The sequence below is a fragment of the Juglans microcarpa x Juglans regia genome, chromosome 8D (genome assembly GCF_004785595.1).
Source record: "Juglans microcarpa x Juglans regia isolate MS1-56 chromosome 8D, Jm3101_v1.0, whole genome shotgun sequence".
NCBI classification, from domain to species: domain Eukaryota; kingdom Viridiplantae; phylum Streptophyta; class Magnoliopsida; order Fagales; family Juglandaceae; genus Juglans; species Juglans microcarpa x Juglans regia.
Genome location: NC_054608.1, coordinates 11,197,176 through 11,220,447, shown reverse-complemented (window position 1 = coordinate 11,220,447; position 23,272 = coordinate 11,197,176). Strand labels below are relative to the sequence as shown.

Below are 23,272 nucleotides of genomic sequence, written 5' to 3'. Positions count from 1 at the left end.
ATTACTTTTTAACAATTATAAATATAATTTGTAATTCAAACAATCTTATTTCCTTCTAGTTTTCATCCTCTTATCAAACCAGATCATCGAATTTATAGTCAAACCAGATTATAAATTTCTCCGCCATGATTGTCAGTTTTTTGGTTTCTGGTTTGATTTTCTTAAGTGCATGGTGTAATTAAACAATAAAATATTTTCTAGGCTTCATTTATATCTTGGAGTCTATTTTGCCTTAATCTGGTGCAAACTAATTAATTTAGATTGGTCGGGATGAAAATTTTCTTAAGAAAAGTTGTGTAATCATGCATGCACTTTGAAGTAGTATTTCTCTCAATCTTATTCCATTCATTTTCAAACAATCTTAATTCCAAAGTTTGCTAATGACATAAATGAAAAATGTAGAATTTGTGTGCGAATGAAAAGTGAATATATAATAGTACTAATGTATATGTGCCATGTATCTGATCTTGAAAATTAATGTCTATTAGCCTAATTTATTTTCACAATTGAGATGAGATGAGTTTAGATTAAAGTTACAAGTTGAATAAAATATTATTAGAATATTATTTTTTTAATATTATTATTGTTTTGAAATTTAAAAAAGTTGTAATGATTAGATGAGATTAGTTGAGATGAGTTGAAACCATCTTTGTATCCAAACCTAGCCGTGATGGGCTTGAGAGATTGGAAAAGATATTTTGTAATTTATACGTGTGTCTACGGTAAGTATAATATATAGACTAACTAATGATGCGGGACCCTTCTATTAGATAGTGTAAAACTCACAAAGACACCACATCCGGATTGAAGATTTTCTCATAGGTTAATTAGCATTCATAAATTATAATGAGTTGATTTGACCTACCATAAACTATCCTATACAACAACATTAATTACTTTTTAACAATTATAAATATAATTTGTAATTCAAACAATCTTATTTCCTTCTAGTTTTCATCCTCTTATCAAACCAGATCATCGAATTTATAGTCAAACCAGATTATAAATTTCTCCGCCATGATTGTCAGTTTTTTGGTTTCTGGTTTGATTTTCTTAAGTGCATGGTGTAATTAAACAATAAAATATTTTCTAGGCTTCATTTATATCTTGGAGTCTATTTTGCCTTAATCTGGTGCAAACTAATTAATTTAGATTGGTCGAGATGAAAATTTTCTTAAGAAAAGTTGTGTAATCATGCATGCACTTTGAAGTAGTATTTCTCTCAATCTTATTCCATTCATTTTCAAACAATCTTAATTCCAAAGTTAGCTAATGACATAAATGAAAAATGTAGAATTTGTGTGCGAATGAAAAGTGAATAATAGTACTAATGTATATGCGCCATGTATCTGATCTTGAAAATTAATGTCTATTAGACTCATTTATTTTCAGAATTGAGATGAGATGAGTTTAGATTAAAGTTAAAAGTTGAATAAAATATTGTTAGAATATATTTTTTAATATTATTCTTGTTTTGAGATTTGAAAAAGTTGAATTGTTTATTTTATTTTGTGTGAAAATTTGAAAAAATTGTAATGATTAGATGAGATGAGTTTAGAAGAATTGTAAAAACAAATGAAGTATACGTGGAGATGATGGTAAACTTGATCCAATGTATTTTGCATTTGACTTAACATGGTATGCGAGCACAAACTAATCTAGATTGGTGGAAGCGAATATCATCTTAAAAAAGCCATACATGCAATCATACTCCGTGAAGCATATGATCTCTCAATCTCGTATTCATTCATTTAAAAGTGTTGTCTTTATTCACAATGTTAGGGAAAAACTAGACGTAACCACTCGATGAATTTTCTTTTCATAGAAATAAAATATAATAAAAAATGAGACGATGAAAAGTGGAGGAGGAGAGAGAATTGAGAGCTATTTCTTTGCTTTTTTGAATTGTTCTTGAATACATAACATGTCTCTATTTATAAGTGAATGAGGTTAGAGAAAGAATTAAAATACAATAAATCAATTATAAGGATTGATTTACACAATAAACTAAATATAATAAAGAATAAGTCATATTATCGTATATGGTATTAGAACATTATAAATATATTCTATAATAAATATGGTAATATTCTAACACTTTTATATATAATTAACTTTTTTTTTATACAACGGGGGTGCAGGGTTTGAACTCAAATTTTCCATTTATAGAACTGGGTTGTATGCCATCAAGCCCATTAGGCTCTATATATAAATAACTTCATTACCAAAAAAATAATAATATCAATATCAATATTAATGCTTAGAAGAAATAAAAAAAACCAATAGTATGAACTTTACGAACAAAAAAATTGTACAATATAATCCCAGCAAGTGCATTAATACACATTGCCATTAATTCCTTAATGCTAATTGAAACTAATTAAATTTCTATATATAGAGAGAGCATAGAGACTCTTCTTCTTCTTCTTCTTCTTCTTCTTCCTCTGTGCATGTATTCCAACGTCTCTTAAATAACTGATGATCTGAACCATCCGTGTGTGTGTATGTGTGTGTGTGTGTATATATATATATATATATATATATATATATATATATATATGTATATGTTCATGATAATGAAAGAATATTATGTGATTAACCATAAATATCGTCTGAGGCCTGTGATTAACCATGCATTGGCTACCTATATATCTATCTTCCATGCATAGTATTACTAGTTCCGACAGTAGATGAGAGTCTTGAGAGAAGGAAGATACTAGCTGAGGAAATTAGCACAGCCCCTGCAAAACAGGCAAGATCGACTCCAGTAACCAGAGGTACGTTCTTGAACTTCTCCAACACTCCCACTTGAAGTATCATCATCACAGCATGGCCGATTTTCGACTTGGCTTGTGAAACTGATTGCATCTCAACCCACGCTGGAAGTGTCTGCATGAAGGAATAAGATACAGAAATCACATATATGCATGGAAGTTCAGTATAATTTGATATCACTAACACATTGAATATATAAAAGGTATTTATGTTCTTTGAAAGTATATATGTGAATATATATATATATGGTAAAGATTCTGAAAGGTTACCTTCATATAGAAGAGCCCGAATAAGTTTGACCCGGAAAGCCGTGGCCCTTCTTTTCTCATTGTCTTTTTCCCAACAAAAATGACATACAAACCCATCCCGAACATGAGCATGGCGGTTCCTATGAGGAACATGTCTGCAAGAATGATAAACGTCATATATATGTAGTTGATCAGCAATAGAACCACACCAAACAAGAGGAAAATGAGGTATGAGAGAGAGAGAGAGAGAGAGAGAGAGAGAGAGAGAGAGACCTATGGCTTCAATAAGTAGCTGCATCACATGTTCTTGATCCGCCTTATGTGACAACGAATGGAAATACTGTAAATATGATTCCACGATGGTAAAGCAACCCTGCAAGGCAACGTAGAATTAATGTCTTTGTCATTATAAAGCTGGAAAGAATATTGTTAGAATCCCATGGTACTGTTTGTGCTTGAGTTAAGGATTAAGACGTGAAAGATAATTATAAAAGAAACAAAATAGTCTTGGGCTTTCGCCAGAAAATTAATGAGCAAATTAGTTTCTTACCTCAAGGAAACACAAAACCGAACCGAGTAAGGATCCCGCAACAGCAAATAATGTAAAGAATCGGCAATCAACTATAGCCTGCACATTGATCATATAGAAAAAATGAAAAACAAAAACATTATAAACTGTCCCATCCATTAATTTGAAGGTTAAACTCAATTATCATGCTGACCAATGTTCGTAATTATGTAGCTATAAACTGTATCGTGATGATCTTTGGGGTACCCATAATGAAGCTAATTGACATTTCATCATGAACATGTAAACCCCATAAATGAACAAGATAAACCAGCCAAGGAACACGTAGATAGAAGGACATAAAGCGCTAGCTTATATGTACAGTTGCTTAGATGCCCAAAAAGGAAGAGATTATTGGCCTACCTTTTCAAGGAACATTTGCATGTACATTTTCCGCCGCTTCTGCTTCACGGCCGTCCTCACTAGAATCACCACAGCATGGCTAACATTTGCCACAATTAGAGAAGCAAAATCCAATATTCCCCGACTCATTCCCGGTGCAGAGGTTACCGTTCTCTCCGGAGCAGCCACAGAAGCGGCCTTCAAAGCCACGGCCACCGATTTCCTCTCGCCATTCCCAGAAACTATCTTCTCTCCATTAAAGCCCGCCTTGCTTAAGCACCTCACCATCTTCCCGGACAAAGAAGAAGACGAAGAAGAAGAAGAAGAAGAAGAAGACGAAGCAAGACCAAGATTCAAAGGCCTAGAACTACGTAATAATCTTGTAGTTGCCATTGTTGATCTATGAATCTGTAGTACTGTAAGTTTGGAGTTTCTAAAAGGTTTTAGGTTGTTTGGTTTAAAATTCTGGTCTGGTTTGCTAGTGGGGGTTATTTATAAGCACAGGAGAAGATTCGAAGCATATTATTTAGGATTTGTCGGTACATGGCGAAACAGGTGGGCTTTTTCGCTCTTTTCTTGGAGAGGAGGGTTTGGAATTTTTTGCCTACCGTTTTGAACGAACCAAAACTCATTTCTCTCACGTGGAGTACTTTCGACTATCGTCAGCTTCCGCACGCAGAAGTCGAACGTGTGGGTCCAGTTGAGTTCTGAGTCGAACACGCGTTGCATGGTCTGGATGTTTTCGGGTGAGGGTTGTTCTCCATCGTCGGCTTGAAAGCAAGTAGTCATTGGGAATCTTGGAATCTAACCGCCTGAATTTATGCATGTTTCTGTTGTTTTATTCTGACGTACGAGGAGGAATGAACAATCCCTCTAGAGTTGAAAACCTTTAAGGGTTCTGGACTTACTTCCTGACCTAAAGGCTCAAGCTCATGTCTGCATGTAGAATCCCAACTGGCAGAGTACTGCACAGAGCAGCCCAACGTCTGAAACATGTGTTACGTGGCAAGAGCTAGCACCACATGAAGAAGTGCTGAATCCGTCAAAATTCAAATAAGATAGCTATTTTAATCTGGACCACTAATGTATTTAGAATTTGCCAAGCAATTTCACAGAGAGGCATTAGAGGATTGACATTGCCTTCGTTAAAATACTAGTCAAATATAAAATATGATAAATTTTATGAAAATAGAACAGTATTTAATTAGCCAAAAAGATAAGTGTAAAATTTTAAATTACAATAAATAGATGGATTTCTTTAAATTTTGAAAGGTTACTATTCACTCATTAAATCTATTTTTTATTCACTTTTAAAATCTAAAAGTCTTTTTTATTCACGTTTAATCTCCAACCGTCTTGTAATAATAATGTAAAAATTAAATTAAATTATTAATTAACATATGATTAGTGTAATTGTAAAATATGAAAAAAATAAAAATTTTAGAGATAATTTTGATAAAGTCAATGCCAATGCTCTTAGATGTATGCCTTGCATTTTTTATTTATTTATTTTAAAAAGCACGTCTTGCATGTTGATTTATGTGCATGCATGCATGGCACACTTTGACGGTACATGATTTGAATAGTAAGATGAGATCATAAAATGAGATATTTTTAGATAAAAATTGAAAGTTGAATAAAATATTGTTAGAATATTATTTTTTAATATTATTATTGTTTTAAAATTTGAAAAAAGTTGAATTATTTATTATATTTTGTATAAAAAATTAAAAAAATTATAATAATAAAATGAGAAGAGATAAAAAAAACTCTCTGATTCCAAACGAACCTAAAAGGATACCCCAACATATTCCCTGTAAGAACAGTAAGTGCCCATGTTTTTTTTGTGTTGCTTCATTGCTTTAATTCTTTGAGGAGCCCAATTCGCAAGGAAGTTTGACCAGACCCGGCCAGCTTGGTTGGCCGAGAAATCATGACAAAAACAGGCCGAGCGAGAACCCTTTCTTGTAGTGTCCTTCTCTTTAGTGCCCAAATTCCTTGAGAAAGACCAAGAAGGCGACAACTTTAATTAATATGTAGAGAAATTTTGTTTTCCATCTTATTTTTGTTTTAGTAGTTTACTTTTGAAGTCATTTAAGAGATATTATCACATGAGGTGGGGCGTACGTCTAAAAATAATAAATTCAGTAGAATTATATATATATATATATATATATATATATATATATATTTAACATATTATGAAATGCTTTAGCAACCATTTTCTTAATTGACAGTGCCATCCATCTCTCTTTTGATAAAATCCAAAATCTGGAGTGGAAAATAAACAAAAACAAGCCAGATAGTACTGGCATTATCATGTTACGTAATTCTGTTATGAAGATCATGAAGCATTTGTATATGCTTTTTATAAAGACTGGAGTCTCAATATCCATATATAATAGAAATGTACAATAAAATGATGAACTTTCTCGGTGGAAAATGTTCTGGCTGAGCTATATATATATACCCAGTAACGTACAATATATAATATTAAAACCAAGATTTTCTTTTATATATGTTTCCCTCTTAATTCCTTTGATCTTCTTCGACGTGGATGATTGATTTCATGATTTAAAACCATATATAAGTACTAGAGAGTGAAGATTTTGGCAGCTTATTATCCGTTTGAGAACTTTGGTTTTGACAGTGAGTTGAGATGATCGAGATGAGATGAGATGATCAGATGAAAGTTTAAAGTTGAATAAAATATTATAAGAATATTATTTTTTAATATTATTTTTGTTTTGAGATTTGAAAAAATTGAATTGTTTATTGTATTTTATGTGAAAATTTGAAAAAATTATAATAATTAAATGAGATGAGTTAAATTGAGAGATTCTTTCAATCCAAACAAGGGTTTCAATTCTTAGAAGCTCTTATTACAAGAAAAACCTTCTTTCCCGATGATTTTAGAATCATTTTAGAATCGCTAGAAATAAAATCGTTGCAAATGGTACTTATTTGCAACGATTTAGGAATTGCCACATGTTTTAAACACCACATGCTGAATTTGGTTCCTGACTTAACTTATTCCCATTTTTGCAGCAATTTATTATGTATTAGCAGCGGTTTGTTCGCTGAAAAAGGTTTCATATTCTTGCGGCGATGTAATTCATGTCAGAACTTATTGTGGGCGCCAAAACACGAAAGATCTTTATTTTCCCCCCAATCTTACCCCCCCCCCCACGCTTGTTCTTCGATCTCCACTTCGACAAACCCAGACCAAAACCGAAAACCCATTTCTCCACCTGGCATTGCCAACAGTCACGGCTGTTTGCGACAGACAGACGGCCACTCGAAGGCTTCACTACGGTAACTATGCCGTTCACCTTCGGAGTCCCATTTTCCCACACCCTTCCCCCCTAGTTCCTCTTTCTCCATGGACAGCCCACATGCAAATCCACATTGCTTGTACCCCAATTTGCACGCGGCTTTCATTTGAATGTTAATCGCTTCATTTTCGAGTCGTTTCCTACCCCTAGAAAGTCACCGCACAGTGCCTGCATATTCGACTTGGAGCTAAGTTTTTGGGGCTACATTTTCCTGTCGACCGAGTCTATTTTCAGGGTCAAGTATATTTTCTTGTCTAATTTTTCTATCACATAAACCTTTATGCATAACTTTCTGGGCTCCATTTCCATGTTCTTCCTTTTAGGTTTAATTGTTGTTTGTACAATAATTTTTTTACACTGTCAATCTCATTCCATGTTCTTCCTTGAGGTTTAATTTTTGTATATCTACATTTTTTGTATGTGGTGGTCTAAGTTGTGGATATTAGCAGTTGGCAAAATTCAAGAGTGATATTCAATAAAAACAGAGCCTTTTTCTTGTAGCGTTTATGGCCCCTTTTGGGGGGAAATTCACTTGCATCTGTTAGCACAGTACTGTCCACAATATCACTACATAATCAAGATCATAACTTCAAGAGGCACCTCGCATGTATAAATTTATTTATAGGGTATTTCGAATATAATCATCATTATAGTTGTCTTTTTTGTAGTTAATATTCATATATCTATGTTCTTGCTAGTTGGGGGAACTCAAGTTCTTTCTAGTACTGGTCAATTAAACAACTGAGCAAAAAAAAATTTCCTCTAGTTTTTCAAGTGCTATAATACTTGTCAATACCTTAAGCTATCAAAGATTTTCTGTACTAAATATTGAGGCATAATTAACCTCTAAAATTCAAGTGCTATAAATATATATATATATATATATATATATATATATATTCAAATAGCTTGAAAAATTGTTTTGAAAAATTCCATGGAAATATAGAATTGACTAGCCTTAAGGTATCCACCAGTACTGCCATCTTTTTATTCTTTGGCTGGGGGAAGCTAGCTAGCTAGGGAATGTTGGCGATAAATGATCTGCTTATGATTTACAGTCCACTAACTGATTATTTGCATGCTCAAGATTAATTTATCTTACAATATAAAAAGCTTTACAATTAATTAATTTATCACACCAAACTATATATATATATATATATACATATATATATATATATACATCTATTTCAGTTTGTATGACAACTGTTTGTAATTTCTGTTTGTGATCAACCAAACATTTACCTTTGTATATGATCTATAAACATATACTTTTAAGGCTATTTGTGTTATTACTTATAGGAATGAAGCTAAACTATATGATCTATAAACTAATGCCGATGAACAATCCCACTTAAATAGAGTTGTGGAACTTGGTAGTGGTTATATCAATGGATAGTAGAGTTAAACAATCTGTCATAACAGTGATGTTTATCTATTATTTCAGATGTAGCTCAGTTTGGACTTGATATGAGAATATAATGCATCACCCCAGTATTGTATAAATACATGAATTTGGATGAGTTGATGGATTTTATTTGCTTCATGTGTTTTCAGTGTTCAATTTGAATGAATGAAGCAGCAGTTGGTTGAATGTTGCATTTAGAAACAACCAAAAACGAGGTCTAGTAAGAACACTGGGTCAACAAGTTTTTCCAAACTTAACTTTTCTCAGCGATTTTAAGCTCCTTACCAGCGATAATTTTTTGCCAAAAAATAGCTAAAAAATTGGATAACTCATTACCACCAATAATTCAATTGTAGCAATTTATAAATCGCTGATATTGACCTATATTAGCGAATTTTTATCGCCACAATTGTCATTACAAAACCGTTTCGTCAATTGCGGCGATTTTTTGAAATCACTGGCAAAATCTATTTCTGGCGATTTTATTTCTTTTAGAGACGGTATTAAATCGCTGGAATTAATATTTCTCAATGATTACCATGGCAACTAAATCGTAGATTACAATTGCGGTGAAAAAAATTTATCGATAAAGAAAATCTTTCCCGAAAATATTTGGCTTTCATTGGAGTAGATCAGAAGTGGGGCTTTAATACCGACAAACCTCCAACGATTTATAAATCGTTGGGAAAGATGATAGGCGGCGATTTTATTACTTTTCCCAGTGAAATTATTCGCTAGGAAAGGTGAATGTATCATATGGTGGTTATACTGACTTCTGAAACTGTGAATGTATCATATGTTGCTTATAAGTGCATTTGGTGGTATTGACTTGGGCTAAGTTCAAGCTGGCAAGAAGAAGATCAAAGATCTCATCGGTTTTGAGACTTTCTACTAATCAAGTAGGCATTCATGTCGAAGAAAAGAACCAGCCCAACTCGGAATTCTTGTACGTTTATGCAAAGAGGGAAAGGAGGAAGCATCTCTTGCAGTACCCTTGTTAGGTCAATGGGATAGAATTTGTCCGATGCTGCATGCGAAAAGGGTCTTGGAGTGGTGCATGCATGCATGTATATTCACTACAAGAAATTAGGTCTTTCCCGGTGCCACCTTTCGCTGCAAATAACCCCATTTTTCACCGCAAATACATATTCGCAGCGGAGGTTCGTCGCAATTCTTGACTCATTTAAAATATTACCCAACGAAAGCAAAAAATCGACGCGAAAAAGATTTATTTGCAGTGAAAATACTCGTTGCAGAAATTGTTAAGTACGCCGCAAATATCATTTGAAAGAATTTTGCAACTTGAAAGTGATCTGGTGTGTCGAAAAACCACTTTATCAATATTTTTTCGTCATTGTAGAACAACACACGACTTTATTAGTGTATTGGGTATCAAAAAATAAAGCTTGTAAATAATTTTTTCTATCGTAAATTGGGTGATACGAGGGATACAAGGAGATTGTTCGAGCAAATGCTTGATCAAGAGTTCTAATATTCTTGGGATAATTAAGACACTGGTTGGTTTTGCTAAAAAAGAGGAGGAGAAGAAGTGATGATAAATGGTCGTTGACGTTGGAAGAGATACCGCACTTAAAAGCTACGTTATAGAGAGATATTACCTACTTTCATTCAAGATGTAACCCCAAAACCAAATATCGGTTACAAATAGCTATGGGGTGTAATCTTGACCAATGTTTTAAATTATGATCCGGTGATCATTTCGATTTAAGTATTGGGACAGAATATTCGATACCAATACGTTCTAGTGTTCCGTTTTGGGATTAACTATATTATATATATATGTATGTATATATAAACTAACAACTAATGGAATAAATATTACATGTATATAAGTGTGTATCATGTATGTGTGTATATATATATATATATATGGAAGAATTGACAATTTATAAAATGAATATATGTTGAAAAAATCACAAACTTGAGTTGAGATTAAAAAAAAAAAACAAAACATAAGAATAGAGAAATTAATAAAAATAATGATATTTAAAAAAAAAGAAAAAAAGAATGAGGGGACATATTTAAAGTTATAAAAAATTAAAATTATATAAATACATTTTATATTCTAGAATTAATTAAATATCATCTAGATTTAAAATTTACAAAAATGTCATCTAAGTACAAGAAAATTACAAAACTTCTATTAAAATAGTCCAAAACGGAATAGGGTCTAGAATGCTAATTCCGGCTGAAACGAACAGGAATGAGCCGGATTTGGAGCGAAATAGAATGATGAGGTATAATGTACCAAATATTACACCGAAATGAAAAATTCTAACCAAAATGGCCGGAATAAACCGGAATTTAAAACTATGATCTTGACTCTATACTGCCACACGAGTTTTTCCACGCCATGAAGAGGAAACAAGAGAAGGAGGATCTCGTGGCCATTAAAGTTGATATGAAAAATGCTTAAGACAGGATGAAATGACCTTTTATCCTCAATGCCCTAAAAAAATTTGGATTTAGGGAGACTTGGGTCAATCGGATCCAGCAATGCATCTGGACTCCTACTTACTCCAGTCTTCTCAATGGTAGCCCCGTGCACCTCATTAAACCATCAATAGGGCTACAACAAGGAGGCCTCTATGTCAGATTTTCTTCACACTTATATTAAGGGAAGAGTAACGGGCACCTCAAGGGATTAAAGTCAGACGCTCAACCTCTCCCATCTCCGACTTACTATTCAGGCTCCGTTTGTTTTTGATGAGTTGAAATTAAAATTATAAATTAAATAAAATATTATCAGAATATATTTTTTTAATATTATTTTTATTTTAAAATTTAAAAATTTAAAATTATTTATTTTATTTTATATGAAAATTTAAAAAAATTATAATAATTAGATTAGATAATATAAATTAAATTGAAAAAAATTATAAAAACAAACTAGGGTGGCTATCCAAAACGAGGCTCAAACAGTTATGAAGTGTCTTATCACGTACGGCAATTGGTCTAGATAAAAAATCAATGCAAGTGTCTATTTAAGCAAGAACACCAGCCGCATGTCTCTCGTACCATTGCCGTCATTTGGATATTTGGAAAATTAATGAGATGATGCGATAATTTTGTAAATAGTAATTAAATAATTTAAATTAAATATTTATTAGATTTAAAAAAAATAAAAAGAAATTGAATAAAAAATATTATATATAAAATTAAAATATTATTTTTTAATATTATTTTTATTTTAAAATTTAAAAAAATTAAATTATTTTTTATTTATTATTTAAAATTTTAAAAAAATTATATTAATTAATTTAAAAATATTTATATTTAATTAATATTTAAAAAGATGATAAAATAGAATAAGATGAGATGTCATGTATGAAATATCTATCGAAACATCGAAACATCCCCTAAATGTCAAGAAGACAGCTAGCAAAGCTAAATATCTGGGCAAACTTATTCATAGGTATATTGAAGAAAGAACCAGTGGCGAACCATATTGAGAAGACTCCTAATCTAATTGCCAGTTGGAAAGGAAAGTTCTATTACTTTTTATCTATTTTTTTTTATTATTTAATATTTTATTAATATTTTTTTACTATTATTTAGAAATATGCTCAATACTTCTCTAAGTATTTTTACTTTGGAGTGAAGTTCATATTCTTTGAAAAATCTCCACAAAAAAGTTTTCATCTACGGTTATTATAAGAAAAATAAATTTTTGTGACTAATTTATTACGACTAAAAAATTATTTGTAACCAATTTTAATTATAAATAATCATTTCGATAGAATTAAATAGTCGCAAATAAATAATTTTCTCATAGTGAGTCAAACATATATTTTTGGGTAGTAGAAAAGTAGACATGCAGCTCGATGGAAGGGTAGGTGCTACTTCTACTAATTTAGAAAAATGTTAGGTATAAATTTTAAATATATAAATTTCGTCTTGACCTTTTGTGAAAAAATGAGTCAAAGAAAAGAAGAATAAGTGTTATATATACTTTTACTTTTATTTATAATTTTACTTACAAGATTTATTTTATTAATTTTTTTAAATTTAAATTTTATAATTTTCAGTATATTAATAATTGACATGGTAAAAAATATGTTTTTTCAAATATATTTAACATTTTTTTTTTACACTTTTTGAGACGTGATCTATTTTTTATAAAAAAATTATGTAAAACTTATTTATTTGAGACTGGTACAAATCATTCCCTCCTAATCTAATAAGATTTGGAATGAATTCGACATGTAAAGGACATTGAGAAGAATGTATAACGTCAATAGGGCTCTGATCGCAAAGTTGGGATAGAAGACATTGAACAGTTCGAGCCTCCTATGGGTCAAAATCTTGAAGAATAAACATGTCACGACTAATTATCTTTACTATTTATCATTTATACACACTATATATTATATTTTTTTAAATTTTTTTTTATTTTATTTTTTTTTAACTTATTAAATTATTCTACTCATCATTTACACCACACATTTTGTAAAAAAAAAATAAAAAAAAAATATAATGTGTGATACGTGAAAATGATAAATATAATTTTTCCACGACTAATACATTCCGAGAAACTAGGAGAGATCCCTCAATCTCGTGGATTTGGAAAAGCATTGTAGCTTGTAGTGACCTGATAAAAAAAACAAGCTTCAACACTTCATATGGGAACTTTGTAAGAGCCTAGGAGGACGGTTATGAACCCAACTAAATTGGGCCGGGCTGGATGGGCCTCCTACTTGTTAGTATCCTTTTGTTTTAAGTTGTTTAGTGGCCCATGGGCCTAGTTAAGGTTTAGTTAGAATTCGCCCATGGTCTAAGTTGGATGTTGCTGAATTAAATCATCGTCTTCCATTATACGTAGAGGAAGGAGGATCGTTGTAGGAGATCTTGAACATTATTGCAGAAAACATTTGTATTTTCTATGGGAGGAATTGGGGACCTTGAGTACCCCAAGGCGTAGCTATTTCTATTGTTCTTCCTTACTGTGATTCTCTTTCTTATTTTATCAAACATCTTATGTGTAACTCAAGTTTATTCGTCACAGCAACCATCTTCCATCTCCATACCATTTCCTTATTACAACAGTATTTACAAGAGAGTTCATTACAATTGGTATCTAGAGTTACCGATTTTTCATGGGTGTGGTACGACTAAATAAACAACAATTATTGTTGTTGGAAATTATTTTTGAAAAATTAGACCATATGAGTGAAATACTCGACAGGATGCAACAAAATCCCAAAAGGGTGCAAGAATCTCTCATACAGTGGCACGACAGGGAGGATGAAGAAGAGGCAGTAGAGTCTATGGAGGATGGCGGAGAAGTTATAGCAGAAGAGAAAAATATTCCAACAGAGATGGAAGAAATTGTCCACACCACCATTCCAAAGAATCTTCGTGAAATTGTATTGGATCGCAACAATATTTCCAATGGGAATACAGTGGTCACCGTTGAAAATGCTATGGAAATGGATAAGCTTATTGCGGTAACCACGAGAGTTTACTCTAACGAAATTTTCCTCCATCCTTTCCATGTCCAACCTCAAATCCCTAACCCCAAAATAATGCTTTTCACTAGCCTAAACGTCATTACCTCCTCCATTTTCAGGTCTATATTCAAAGGCATCCCTGAAGATCTTACCCATCCCCTCTCATTCTTGGGCAAATTAGTTACTGGGTTTTGGAATTTTGATCCTGGCATTCGCATCATCGCTACTATCACCACCACTGCCGGCCAACGACTGCTTCGATTGACGCTCGATGACACTTTGGATTTAAAGGCCAGTTTCAATCCACAGTGGCTCATGGCGCAAGGACTCGTTGATCGTTTTGGCTCATCGGGTCCATCTGTCGCAAACGGTGTCGCGGGAACTAGGTTCTTCTCTGCCGTCCACCACTTCAAGGCCTACACTTACGGCATCCGCAACGGCATGGCCATCATCGGCTCCCTAGCCAATCAGAAAGGTCATTTCATGTTCGTGAACACCAACCCACTGTGTGACGAGATCTTCGACAAGGTGACCAAGAAGATCAAGCTCTACAACTCTAACCAGAACGCACTCTGGCGAACGGGTGGGTTCCTCACCAACAGTCGCCTCCCCAAGCAATTCTGCTCTCACAACAAGAAGCTCTACTTCGTGCCTCCGCAACCTACTAATTGAGTTGTCCTCCTTGACACTGAAAGAAAATCTTCGGTGGCCTTGGAGGCCGAGAAGCTGCAGATGGAGGGACTCTTTGTTCTTGAGTTAAGTTCCATAGCCATGGGAGAGCCACCTCGTCTGAAGTAACATAGGGTCTTCATGCACAATGAAGACAGGAAGTCCATTGCTGAAAAATATCTTTACATTGCTAAACACCAAGCACGAGCTCATAAGCTGGCTATTGAAGCTGGGAGGCCTCATATATTTTATACCTGTGGTGAAGATGGATTGGTGCCGCATTTTGATTTGAGAACTCAGGCTGCCACAGAACTCTTCACATGCCAACTTATTGACGACAAAAGGAATTACATGTCAGTTATCCCTTTGCATGCCATTTCTATTGATCCAAGGAATCTGAATCTCTTTGTAGTTGCTGGCTCTGATGAATATACTCGACTTTATGACAACCGCAAATACAAGTGGGAGGGATCAACCAAATTTTGGGTAATCTCTAATTCCTTGAATTTTTCGTGGTGAGTTGGGTGTGATTCGGGTAGAGCCTCGCTTGTCTATCGGTGGATCCCATGGATGAATTTTTGATATAAAAGTGTAATGGGGTGTTTATTTGATGCGAGAGAGTTGTTCGTCACTGTTGCTCATTATATGGGTCTGCATGAATTTTTTAGATGGATGGAGAAGATTGAATCGGTTCATGGGGTGGTATGTAAGGATATTTGTGACTCTGCATTTGGGTGGAGGAACTTTGATGAAGAAGGCAACGTAGGTGAGTTTGCTGAAAAATGTAAGGGGAAGAAATTTGTTGCTCACTATCTATTTGACATACTGCCACTTAAAGTGGTTTTTGAGCCTTTTGATAGAGGAAGGGAAGGAAACCTTGTTGGAATAGATTGTGATGGTCTGGATGTTATGGAATATAAAATTTCAGATCCTTGCGTTGATATCAAACATGCTGGTGAGGAAAATAATGAACAATGCAATTACAAGAGATCTTTGGATACAGACCGCACAGTGTGTCCATCTTGAAACTTTGGGCTGTCGGAGATGGGAAAACATTGAACGCAATTGCCTTCCAAAATGCCAGTGTCTATCTCAAGTCCTATGCTGACAAGGGTGTCGTGTTCGTCTACCTAGAGTATCGCAAGCAGATTTCTTCTCTAAAGGGGCGTGTTAATGCCGCCCATCATCCTTTTTCATCCTCTCTCATTTACGGCAACATTTTACAAATGGTAGAATCAATAAATACAAATATTGCTTTCGGTACTTTGGAAAACACCAGGGTTGTAATTGATCATGGAGCCATTCCAATATTCATCAAACTTCTAGAATTTCCAAGTGATGATGTTCATGAACAGGCTGTTTGGGCGTTAGGAAATGTGGCTGGTGACTCACCCAAATGTCATGACCTTGTCCTTAATCATGGGGTCTTAATGCCCTTGTTGGCACAGTGATCTTACAAAACTTTTTATGTTGAGAAATGCGACGTGGACGTTATCAGACTCCTGTCGGGGCAGCCCACCGCCTGCATTTTGACCAGACAAAGCTTTCTATCCTAGCTCTAGGACGTCTTATACATTCAAATGATGAAAAAGTCTTCACCGATGCCTGCTGGGCACTATCGTATCTTTTAGATGGCACCGACGATAAAATCCAAGCAGTTATTGACGCAAGTGTCCACCCCCGACTCATTGAACTACTACTTCATCCCTCTCCAGAAGTCAACCTCCCAATAAATACAATGAGATCATCTATTGGATTGTTATAGGCAGCCGAGTTCTTTTTCAAGATTTTCCACGCCTTTACTATCATTTTCTTTGCTCTCTACTGCTGTTTTCCACTTCTAGCATTTGCCTATACTATGACAATAAGACAAGGTGCGTCTAAAGATGTTACAAGGTCTATTCCCAAGTTTCTCCAGCAGACCAAGGTATATTGGGGGGAGCATGCTTTTTACAAGCTTGTTAGCATACTTAGCCTTGTCATTCATTGGGTGGAAAATGCATTCACTGTTCGGGCAAGCTATAGCATACTCCTTGGTAACAGTTGGTAGAGTAGCTTCAATATCTGAACCTTGAGAACAAGGTTCTTTAAAGGAGGAGGATTTGTTATGAACCCAACTAAATTCGGCCAGGCTGGATGGGCCTCCTACTTGTTAGTATCCTTTTGTTTTAAGTTGTTTAGTGGCCCATGGGCCTAGTTAAGATTTAGTTAGAATTTGCCCTTGGCCTAAGTTGGATTTTGCTGAATTAAATCATCATCTTCCATTATATGTAGAGGAAAAAGGGTCGTTGTAGTGGATTTGAACATTATTGCAGAAAACGTTTGTATTTTCTTTGAGAGGAATTGGGGACCTCGAATACCCTAAAGCGTAGCTATTTCTATCATTCTTCCTTACTGTGATTCTCTTTCTCATTTTATCAAACATCTTGTGTGTAACTCAGTTTATTCATCATAGCAACCATCTTCCATCTCCATACCATTTCCTTATTACAACAACATTTACAAGAGAGTTGATTACAAGGACCCTTGTGTACATGGACTGGATAATTCCAAATCCTAAAAATGATATATACACGTCACAAATATACAAATATCACACAAGCCCTTTATAAACAAGTTAGATTTTAGAGTACTAGTAGTGGACTCCACTTAGCCAAATTTTGGCTAAGGTTTAGCTAGGTTGCACAATAATCCACTATAATGAACTTAATAAATGAACAGTAATTTTAGCTTTCATTATTTTCATTGGCCAAATCTGGTCAGGCTCTCTTTTTTTTTCTTTTTTTTTTTTTTATAAGTAAAAATATTATATATATATATATATTAATAGAAGTAACCAAGTATACTGAATGTATATAAAAATACACCATGCCCATATTAGAAAGGATAGTAATAGAGTTACTACCGATTTACTACTTATAATGTACTTATTTTTTTTATCATTTACTCTAATAAGAAAATAATAACGTTACTACCTACCTACTATTCTAATAGAAAAACGATAGAGTAAATGATAAAAGAAATAAGTACACTATCATTAGAGTAAGCATTGTACTAGTAGTGATCTTGTCATGGAAAAGTGTGAAAAACTCACTTTTCTTAATTGGGCCCCACATTTTTACAAAAAGTTTGTACAATGCTTATACATTTGAAGTTTGTACCTAACATTATTCATTCAACTCTAGATCATTTGGTATAGGATAAAATGTAAAAGTAGCTGACTTTATTTTGTCCCATACAAGGCGATGTAACAAGTCTAAGATCCGTCACACCTTTGATAGTGATTCGACAAACAAAATCCTCAGAATTAAATTCTACAGGTTACCGATCAAGATGAACTAAAATGAGCCCTTAACAAAGAGAAAAGTTCTCCATCATGACTGCTTACAGGTTCGACCAAGCATCTCTTCTGCAAACTCATAGCGCCATTGACGTTAAGGAGGGAGGGGAACACGTTGTGGTCATCTAACATGTATGAGAGGCTCATTACTCCTCTGGGAAATCGCTTCTGCTGCTCTCCCTTTCAGGTTTTCAATGGCTAGATTCATTCCTATGGATGAAGATCAAGATGCTTATTAAATGAACATGTCTGTGAACAAGAAATCATGGTCGGTTATTAAATGATACAACTTGTATAAAACTTCACTCGACTCAGTTAATAATCTCAAACAAGCTCGTATCAAACTTAACTCGACACATAAGCTTGCACGTATATATTATAATATAATAAATATATTTTACAAATATAGGTATTATATGCATGTAGTACATTAGATATGGAGTAAACAATATATATTAAAAATATATGCATTAACATGTGTATGTGTCATTATATTGTTATTTATTATTTTTTAAATTGAGAAAATAAAAAGCCTAAAAATATTCTTCGATCGAGCCAAGCACTCGACTCAATTATTAGAACTCGAGCTTCGAGCCAAATTTGAGATGAATTTTCAATAAATCAAACAGAGCTCGAGCCAGATTTTAAATAGCGATTTTTATACGAGCCGAGCTCAAACCGTGTTTTGAGATATTCAAGATGAGTTTGGACAGCCTCAACTCACCCGAACTTGGATCATTTACAACCCTAGTTACAGGCCTCTTGAAAATCAGACTATAAAAACACATATCATTTACCTAAAGAAAATTAAATAATCCAACCATTTCGATCAAACAATATTACTTTGGTTAGAGAGAATTCAACAGTACTGCATACTCCAATTTTTTTTTTTTTTTTTAAGTAAATTTGAACCAACTAAGCACTCTAGACAGAGAACACGAAATTTTAACAAGTTTGAAAAGTGAGAAAAATGGTCAAATCCCCTGTTTTTTAAGTGTCAAGGTAGAAGTTTATGTAGTTTCACAAAATTCATAGCAGGTTTTAAAATTCCTGATATACGAATAGAAAAAGCATGTATTCTTCTATTCATTACGTGTTCAGGTAACCTACCAAACTTCAAAAGGTTAAATGCAATAAACACGCCAATAGATAATCACCATCAATGGTGGTCACTAAATAAGTGTTTTTTCAGAGTCTTGAGGAGAACAAACATGCATCAGGCCTACTTACCTAATTTAGATCTACAACAGGACTGCTTAAGGAAAAAGAAAAACCTAAAAACTTGCCTAAGACTCCAAATGTGAGATTGCACAGACCTCGAAATAAGCACAAAAACCGCATCGCTAGAAAAACTATACTGACCTCATACACACATTAGTACTTCTCTGCTACAGGTCTAGAAGGGAAAAGCCTTAAAAGAAATGTCAGTAAGGACCAGAGGCAGACAATGCCGAGAACTTGGAAAGTCGATATCATGGAAAACAGGGCACCACTCCTTTCTAGCAATTCTGGAGAAGAGGGGCGCCCCTTCAATGTGAGCATCAACTTTTCAATGAAATGAGAAGCTTTTGTCAACTGATAGAGTCTATAGACCTGCAAAACTAATTCAACCCATCAAAACCGCAGCTTTGGCTACATAATGAAACATTTTAATTAATAGAAGCCATATACCTCAAAAATTATAGGAACCAAAGGCCAACAAGACGATCCACTCATGTCCACAAACTTCTCAAATGTAAGTTGTACAAGACAGCCGAATAGAAAAGGAACCACTGCAATCAGGCTTGGCAGGCCAATAATCGGCCAGTTGACAGCGACAGCTAAGATAGGGGCAATGACCTTGAAGCCCATTGTGAAGAAAGCACTTGCTAAGTACCCTCGGAGACCTGTGATGAGACCCCACCTCTTTGGACTAAATTGCAAATATGGCCTTTGAACTCGGTCAGTTACAAGCAGGAATATTGAAATACCAATGTAAAACAGGACCTCGAATAATAAAGAAGTCACAAGTTCTGCATAAAAATTACATGGAAACAATTAGATGAATTTTACCCAATCTTTTTCATAGAAACCACGCATCCACGCATACTTTTTTATCAAAGAGAGATTAAGACAATTTTTTAATCTAGCTTAACATTGGATTTAAAAATAGAAGCATGTTTGTGTTGTGCATAGAAAGAATATTCCTTTTAGCAAAAGACACAACTTTGGTGAAAAAAAATAAGAAGCTATTTCACATGGTTAGGTAAATCAATAACATCATTTGGGAGAACTATGTGGTCTTTCAAATTATACTATCGAATAAGATTATAAATTGATATCCTCATTGATCCAATAATGAGTTTCAACATTAATCATTCTTTTCTTTTGATCAGTATACAAGATTTTTTGCTGAAGATATAGATAGGCATAGCCTAGGTACACGGGACATATATAAGAGCACAATGATGGAGAAGTTTCAATATTAATCATCTTCAAGAAGACAAAAGGAGCTTTAGACAAAAAAGGAGTAAGTAAATTTCCTGATCTATCAATTTTATTTTTCCTTTATATTATTTTTGGTTGTGTTCGGGAGGTAAATCACAAAGTGGAAGTGGGGGAGCAGGACTTCAAAAAGTTCTTTACACCAAACCAATCTCCCAACAATAATCAACTTCTAGCCCATTGCAGTAAATTATCACTTAACCAGGCAGTGGAAAGGTTTCTTGCAACACACCCCCATTCACAGTCTGATAACTTTATTTTTCTTGGTTAACCATTTTCAAAAAAATGTTTAAGGTTGCTTAAATCCAGCTACCACCACTCCATAACTAAAATTTTACAAGCATTGTATAATAAGTAGAAAAGATGCACTCATTTTTTTAATAGGTATGAAAAGATGCACTCATAAAAAGGACAGCCTCTTTAAGGATGAAAAATCCTCATTATAGGCACCACCCAAATCTTTTCATCTAAGCACCTCCTAAGATGTCTACAAGGCCTTTTCTTCACCATTGCATCCACTCATAACACGCTATCTCCTTGCCTTAGAAGACGCAAGTTAAGAAGTTAGTTGATAATTTGATGTTCAACAGCAGCCACTAATTATATATCGTAAAAGAATAAAAGTTACTCAGTATCACATTTAACTTGAAAATAATCAATTATTGAAATCTGAAACATGCCACAAAACATAATCTTCTACAAGTGGTGAAAACATATTAAAAGTTAGCTGAGAAAAGCAAACAAGCATACATCACTTAGCCATTAATCAAGCATTATACAAAAGCAACTTACGACAAATGTTTATTTATGTCATTTTATCTACAATTGATTTGCCTAACATGATAGTGTTGTCCATGATCCACCACACAAGCACAGTCACTCACAAGTTCAAAGGTAGATAACACTCGTAGAAAGTACTTAGTTGAATACAAATACCTACTAACAGCACGTCCCCTAGGATATACTCAATTGCCTCAGAGAAGAAGAACTGCGGAAGAATCAATGATGAAATCAATGCGACGGGGGCTAACACCCAAAGAAACGAGCCCTTCCCCTCGTTAAAAGGGGCTGACTGCAATTTGCCTTCCTCTACAGACTGGTGAGTCAACCCATAAAATGAAATTGAACCCGATTTACCCCGAAAAGGCTCTGCCCCATCAATTCCACTAGCAGCAACGCCAGAATCAGAATTTTCCCTGCCCGAAAATTGCAACTTCTCGTCTGGGTTATATTTAGCAGCAAATACAATAACTCTTCTTTCTGAGCCCAGCACCGAAGATTTCTTAAACACCCTCTTCAAACCAAGCATCAAATGTGCTGGGACACGGGAAGAAAAGAGTTTTACAAGTTTGGACAAAAACGGCAGAGGTCCATTCAGCACAGCCTATTAGTTGAAGAGGTAAACATTTGAAGATAACGAAAAAGAAAACAACGAGATAATACCGAAAACAAACAAAACTTATATCTCTAGCCATGGTTTTCCGAGCAACCAAGCCGGAGGTAAATATATACTTTAGCAAAAAAAAACTTACATTTCGACGCAATACCAACCGGAACCTTTTGATCCCTCAATCCACCCTGATTTGCTGAAACCTAAAAGGAGCGAACAAAGAGAAATAATAAAATGATGTAAGTAAGAGACTATAGAGTGAGAGAAATTTCGGAGTGAAATCCAGGAGAAATCATTGCCGAAAGAAACACTATAGTTACTTACAGATTGATGAGAAAGCAATCGGTATGTGGAAAACCCCAACTTCGGGGTGGGAAGCCCACGACAAACTGATTGCAGTTCCATTTTCGGGGGTTTAGGGTTTTAGCAGATTTCGGCCCCGTTTTATCCAATATGCCGGCTAAAACCCTCTAGATAAAAAAAAAAAAAAAAAAAAAAAAAAAAAAAAAAAAAAAAAAAAAAATCCTGCAGCACTCTCTCTAAGGTTGGGAACCAATTTTAATAAGGAAAAAAACTATAAAGTTACCCAGAATAGGTCCGATGAATTCTGTCGATCGTTCATTTTTATTTTATTTAAAGATTAAAAAAATATTTTGTTAATAATGTTATGATTTTTTTTTTAAATATTTAAAGGAGTTAAAAAATGTATGGAAAAAAAGATAAAAACAAAGATTTCACCGTCTCGATAGAGAATCTCAATGGGTGTAGCTAGCCCCTTTTAATAATAATAATAATATAACATCTAATTATAAATTGTGCAATTACTACGTATTTGTTTTGAAAAAATTAAATAAAATATAAGACCTATAAGAAAAAAAAATTAATTTTTTAATAATAAATTTCACTCTTTTTTAAAACGATTACGTAGTATTTATACATTTCATAGTTGTATATAGAATTACTCATAATATATAAAACTCACTTACTTTTATTGATCAATCGCCAAAAACATTTTCAAACTTTAAAAGCAAAAATTGTTCTTGTATGATGTTCACATATAAAATAAGCAAATAAAATATAAGTACATTGTTGGCCATTTTCTCACTAGTTCATTGGTGCCATTATTTTTTTTTTATACATTGTGGGATGGGGTCGAACTCATGATCTCCATTTTGGAGATGTAGGTCTTGTGCCATTAGGCCACAACCCATTGGCCACCAATAGAGGTTAAAAAATAAAAAA

At 33.9% G+C, this 23,272-nt stretch overlaps 2 protein-coding genes and 1 pseudogene across 10 annotated transcripts; 1 reads left to right on the top strand and 2 right to left on the bottom strand.

The window, feature by feature from the left end:
- Nucleotides 1-2,229: 2,229 nt before the first annotated feature.
- LOC121241920 lies at nt 2,230-4,405 on the bottom strand. 5 transcript variants are annotated; one of them, XM_041139780.1, is made up of 7 exons: nt 3,955-4,405; nt 3,574-3,651; nt 3,297-3,396; nt 3,045-3,178; nt 2,631-2,889; nt 2,539-2,600; nt 2,230-2,496 (listed from the first exon to the last, which is right to left on the bottom strand). In XM_041139780.1, the coding sequence occupies exons 1-5, from the start codon at nt 4,324-4,326 to the stop codon at nt 2,653-2,655; spliced, it is 921 nt and encodes a 306-aa protein (XP_040995714.1). In that variant the 5' UTR covers nt 4,327-4,405; the 3' UTR covers nt 2,230-2,496; nt 2,539-2,600; nt 2,631-2,652. The 5 variants fall into 5 exon arrangements, with proteins under 5 accessions (XP_040995714.1, XP_040995713.1, XP_040995715.1 ...); XM_041139779.1 differs by having other exon boundaries at nt 2,545-2,600; XM_041139781.1 differs by having other exon boundaries at nt 2,553-2,600.
- An 11,385-nt stretch (nt 4,406-15,790) lies between these two features.
- LOC121242211 lies at nt 15,791-16,581 on the top strand (annotated as a pseudogene).
- A 1,470-nt stretch (nt 16,582-18,051) lies between these two features.
- On the bottom strand, nt 18,052-22,500 carry LOC121243484. Of its 5 annotated transcripts, none has more exons than XM_041141597.1 (6): nt 22,349-22,500; nt 22,173-22,233; nt 21,577-21,957; nt 19,828-20,168; nt 19,519-19,749; nt 18,052-18,405 (listed from the first exon to the last, which is right to left on the bottom strand). In XM_041141597.1, the coding sequence occupies exons 1-5, from the start codon at nt 22,433-22,435 to the stop codon at nt 19,531-19,533; spliced, it is 1,089 nt and encodes a 362-aa protein (XP_040997531.1). In that variant the 5' UTR covers nt 22,436-22,500; the 3' UTR covers nt 18,052-18,405; nt 19,519-19,530. The 5 variants fall into 5 exon arrangements, with proteins under 5 accessions (XP_040997531.1, XP_040997529.1, XP_040997530.1 ...); XM_041141595.1 differs by having other exon boundaries at nt 18,052-18,366; XM_041141596.1 differs by having other exon boundaries at nt 18,052-18,336.
- Nucleotides 22,501-23,272: the final 772 nt, after the last annotated feature.

Coding starts and splice junctions, on each gene's coding strand:
- LOC121241920 (XM_041139777.1), bottom strand. CDS start 4,326: ATGGCAACTACAAGATTATTACGTAGTTCTAGGCCTTTGAATCTTGGT. Junction 3,652..3,954: donor TGCAAATGTTCCTTGAAAAG/GTAGGCCAATAA, acceptor ATCAATGTGCAG/GCTATAGTTGATTGCCGATT. Junction 3,179..3,296: donor GCTACTTATTGAAGCCATAG/GTCTCTCTCTCT, acceptor TCATTCTTGCAG/ACATGTTCCTCATAGGAACC.
- LOC121243484 (XM_041141597.1), bottom strand. CDS start 22,435: ATGGAACTGCAATCAGTTTGTCGTGGGCTTCCCACCCCGAAGTTGGGG. Junction 22,234..22,348: donor TTTCTCATCAATCTGTAAGT/AACTATAGTGTT, acceptor CGCTCCTTTTAG/GTTTCAGCAAATCAGGGTGG. Junction 21,958..22,172: donor GGTTGGTATTGCGTCGAAAT/GTAAGTTTTTTT, acceptor CCCGTGTCCCAG/CACATTTGATGCTTGGTTTG.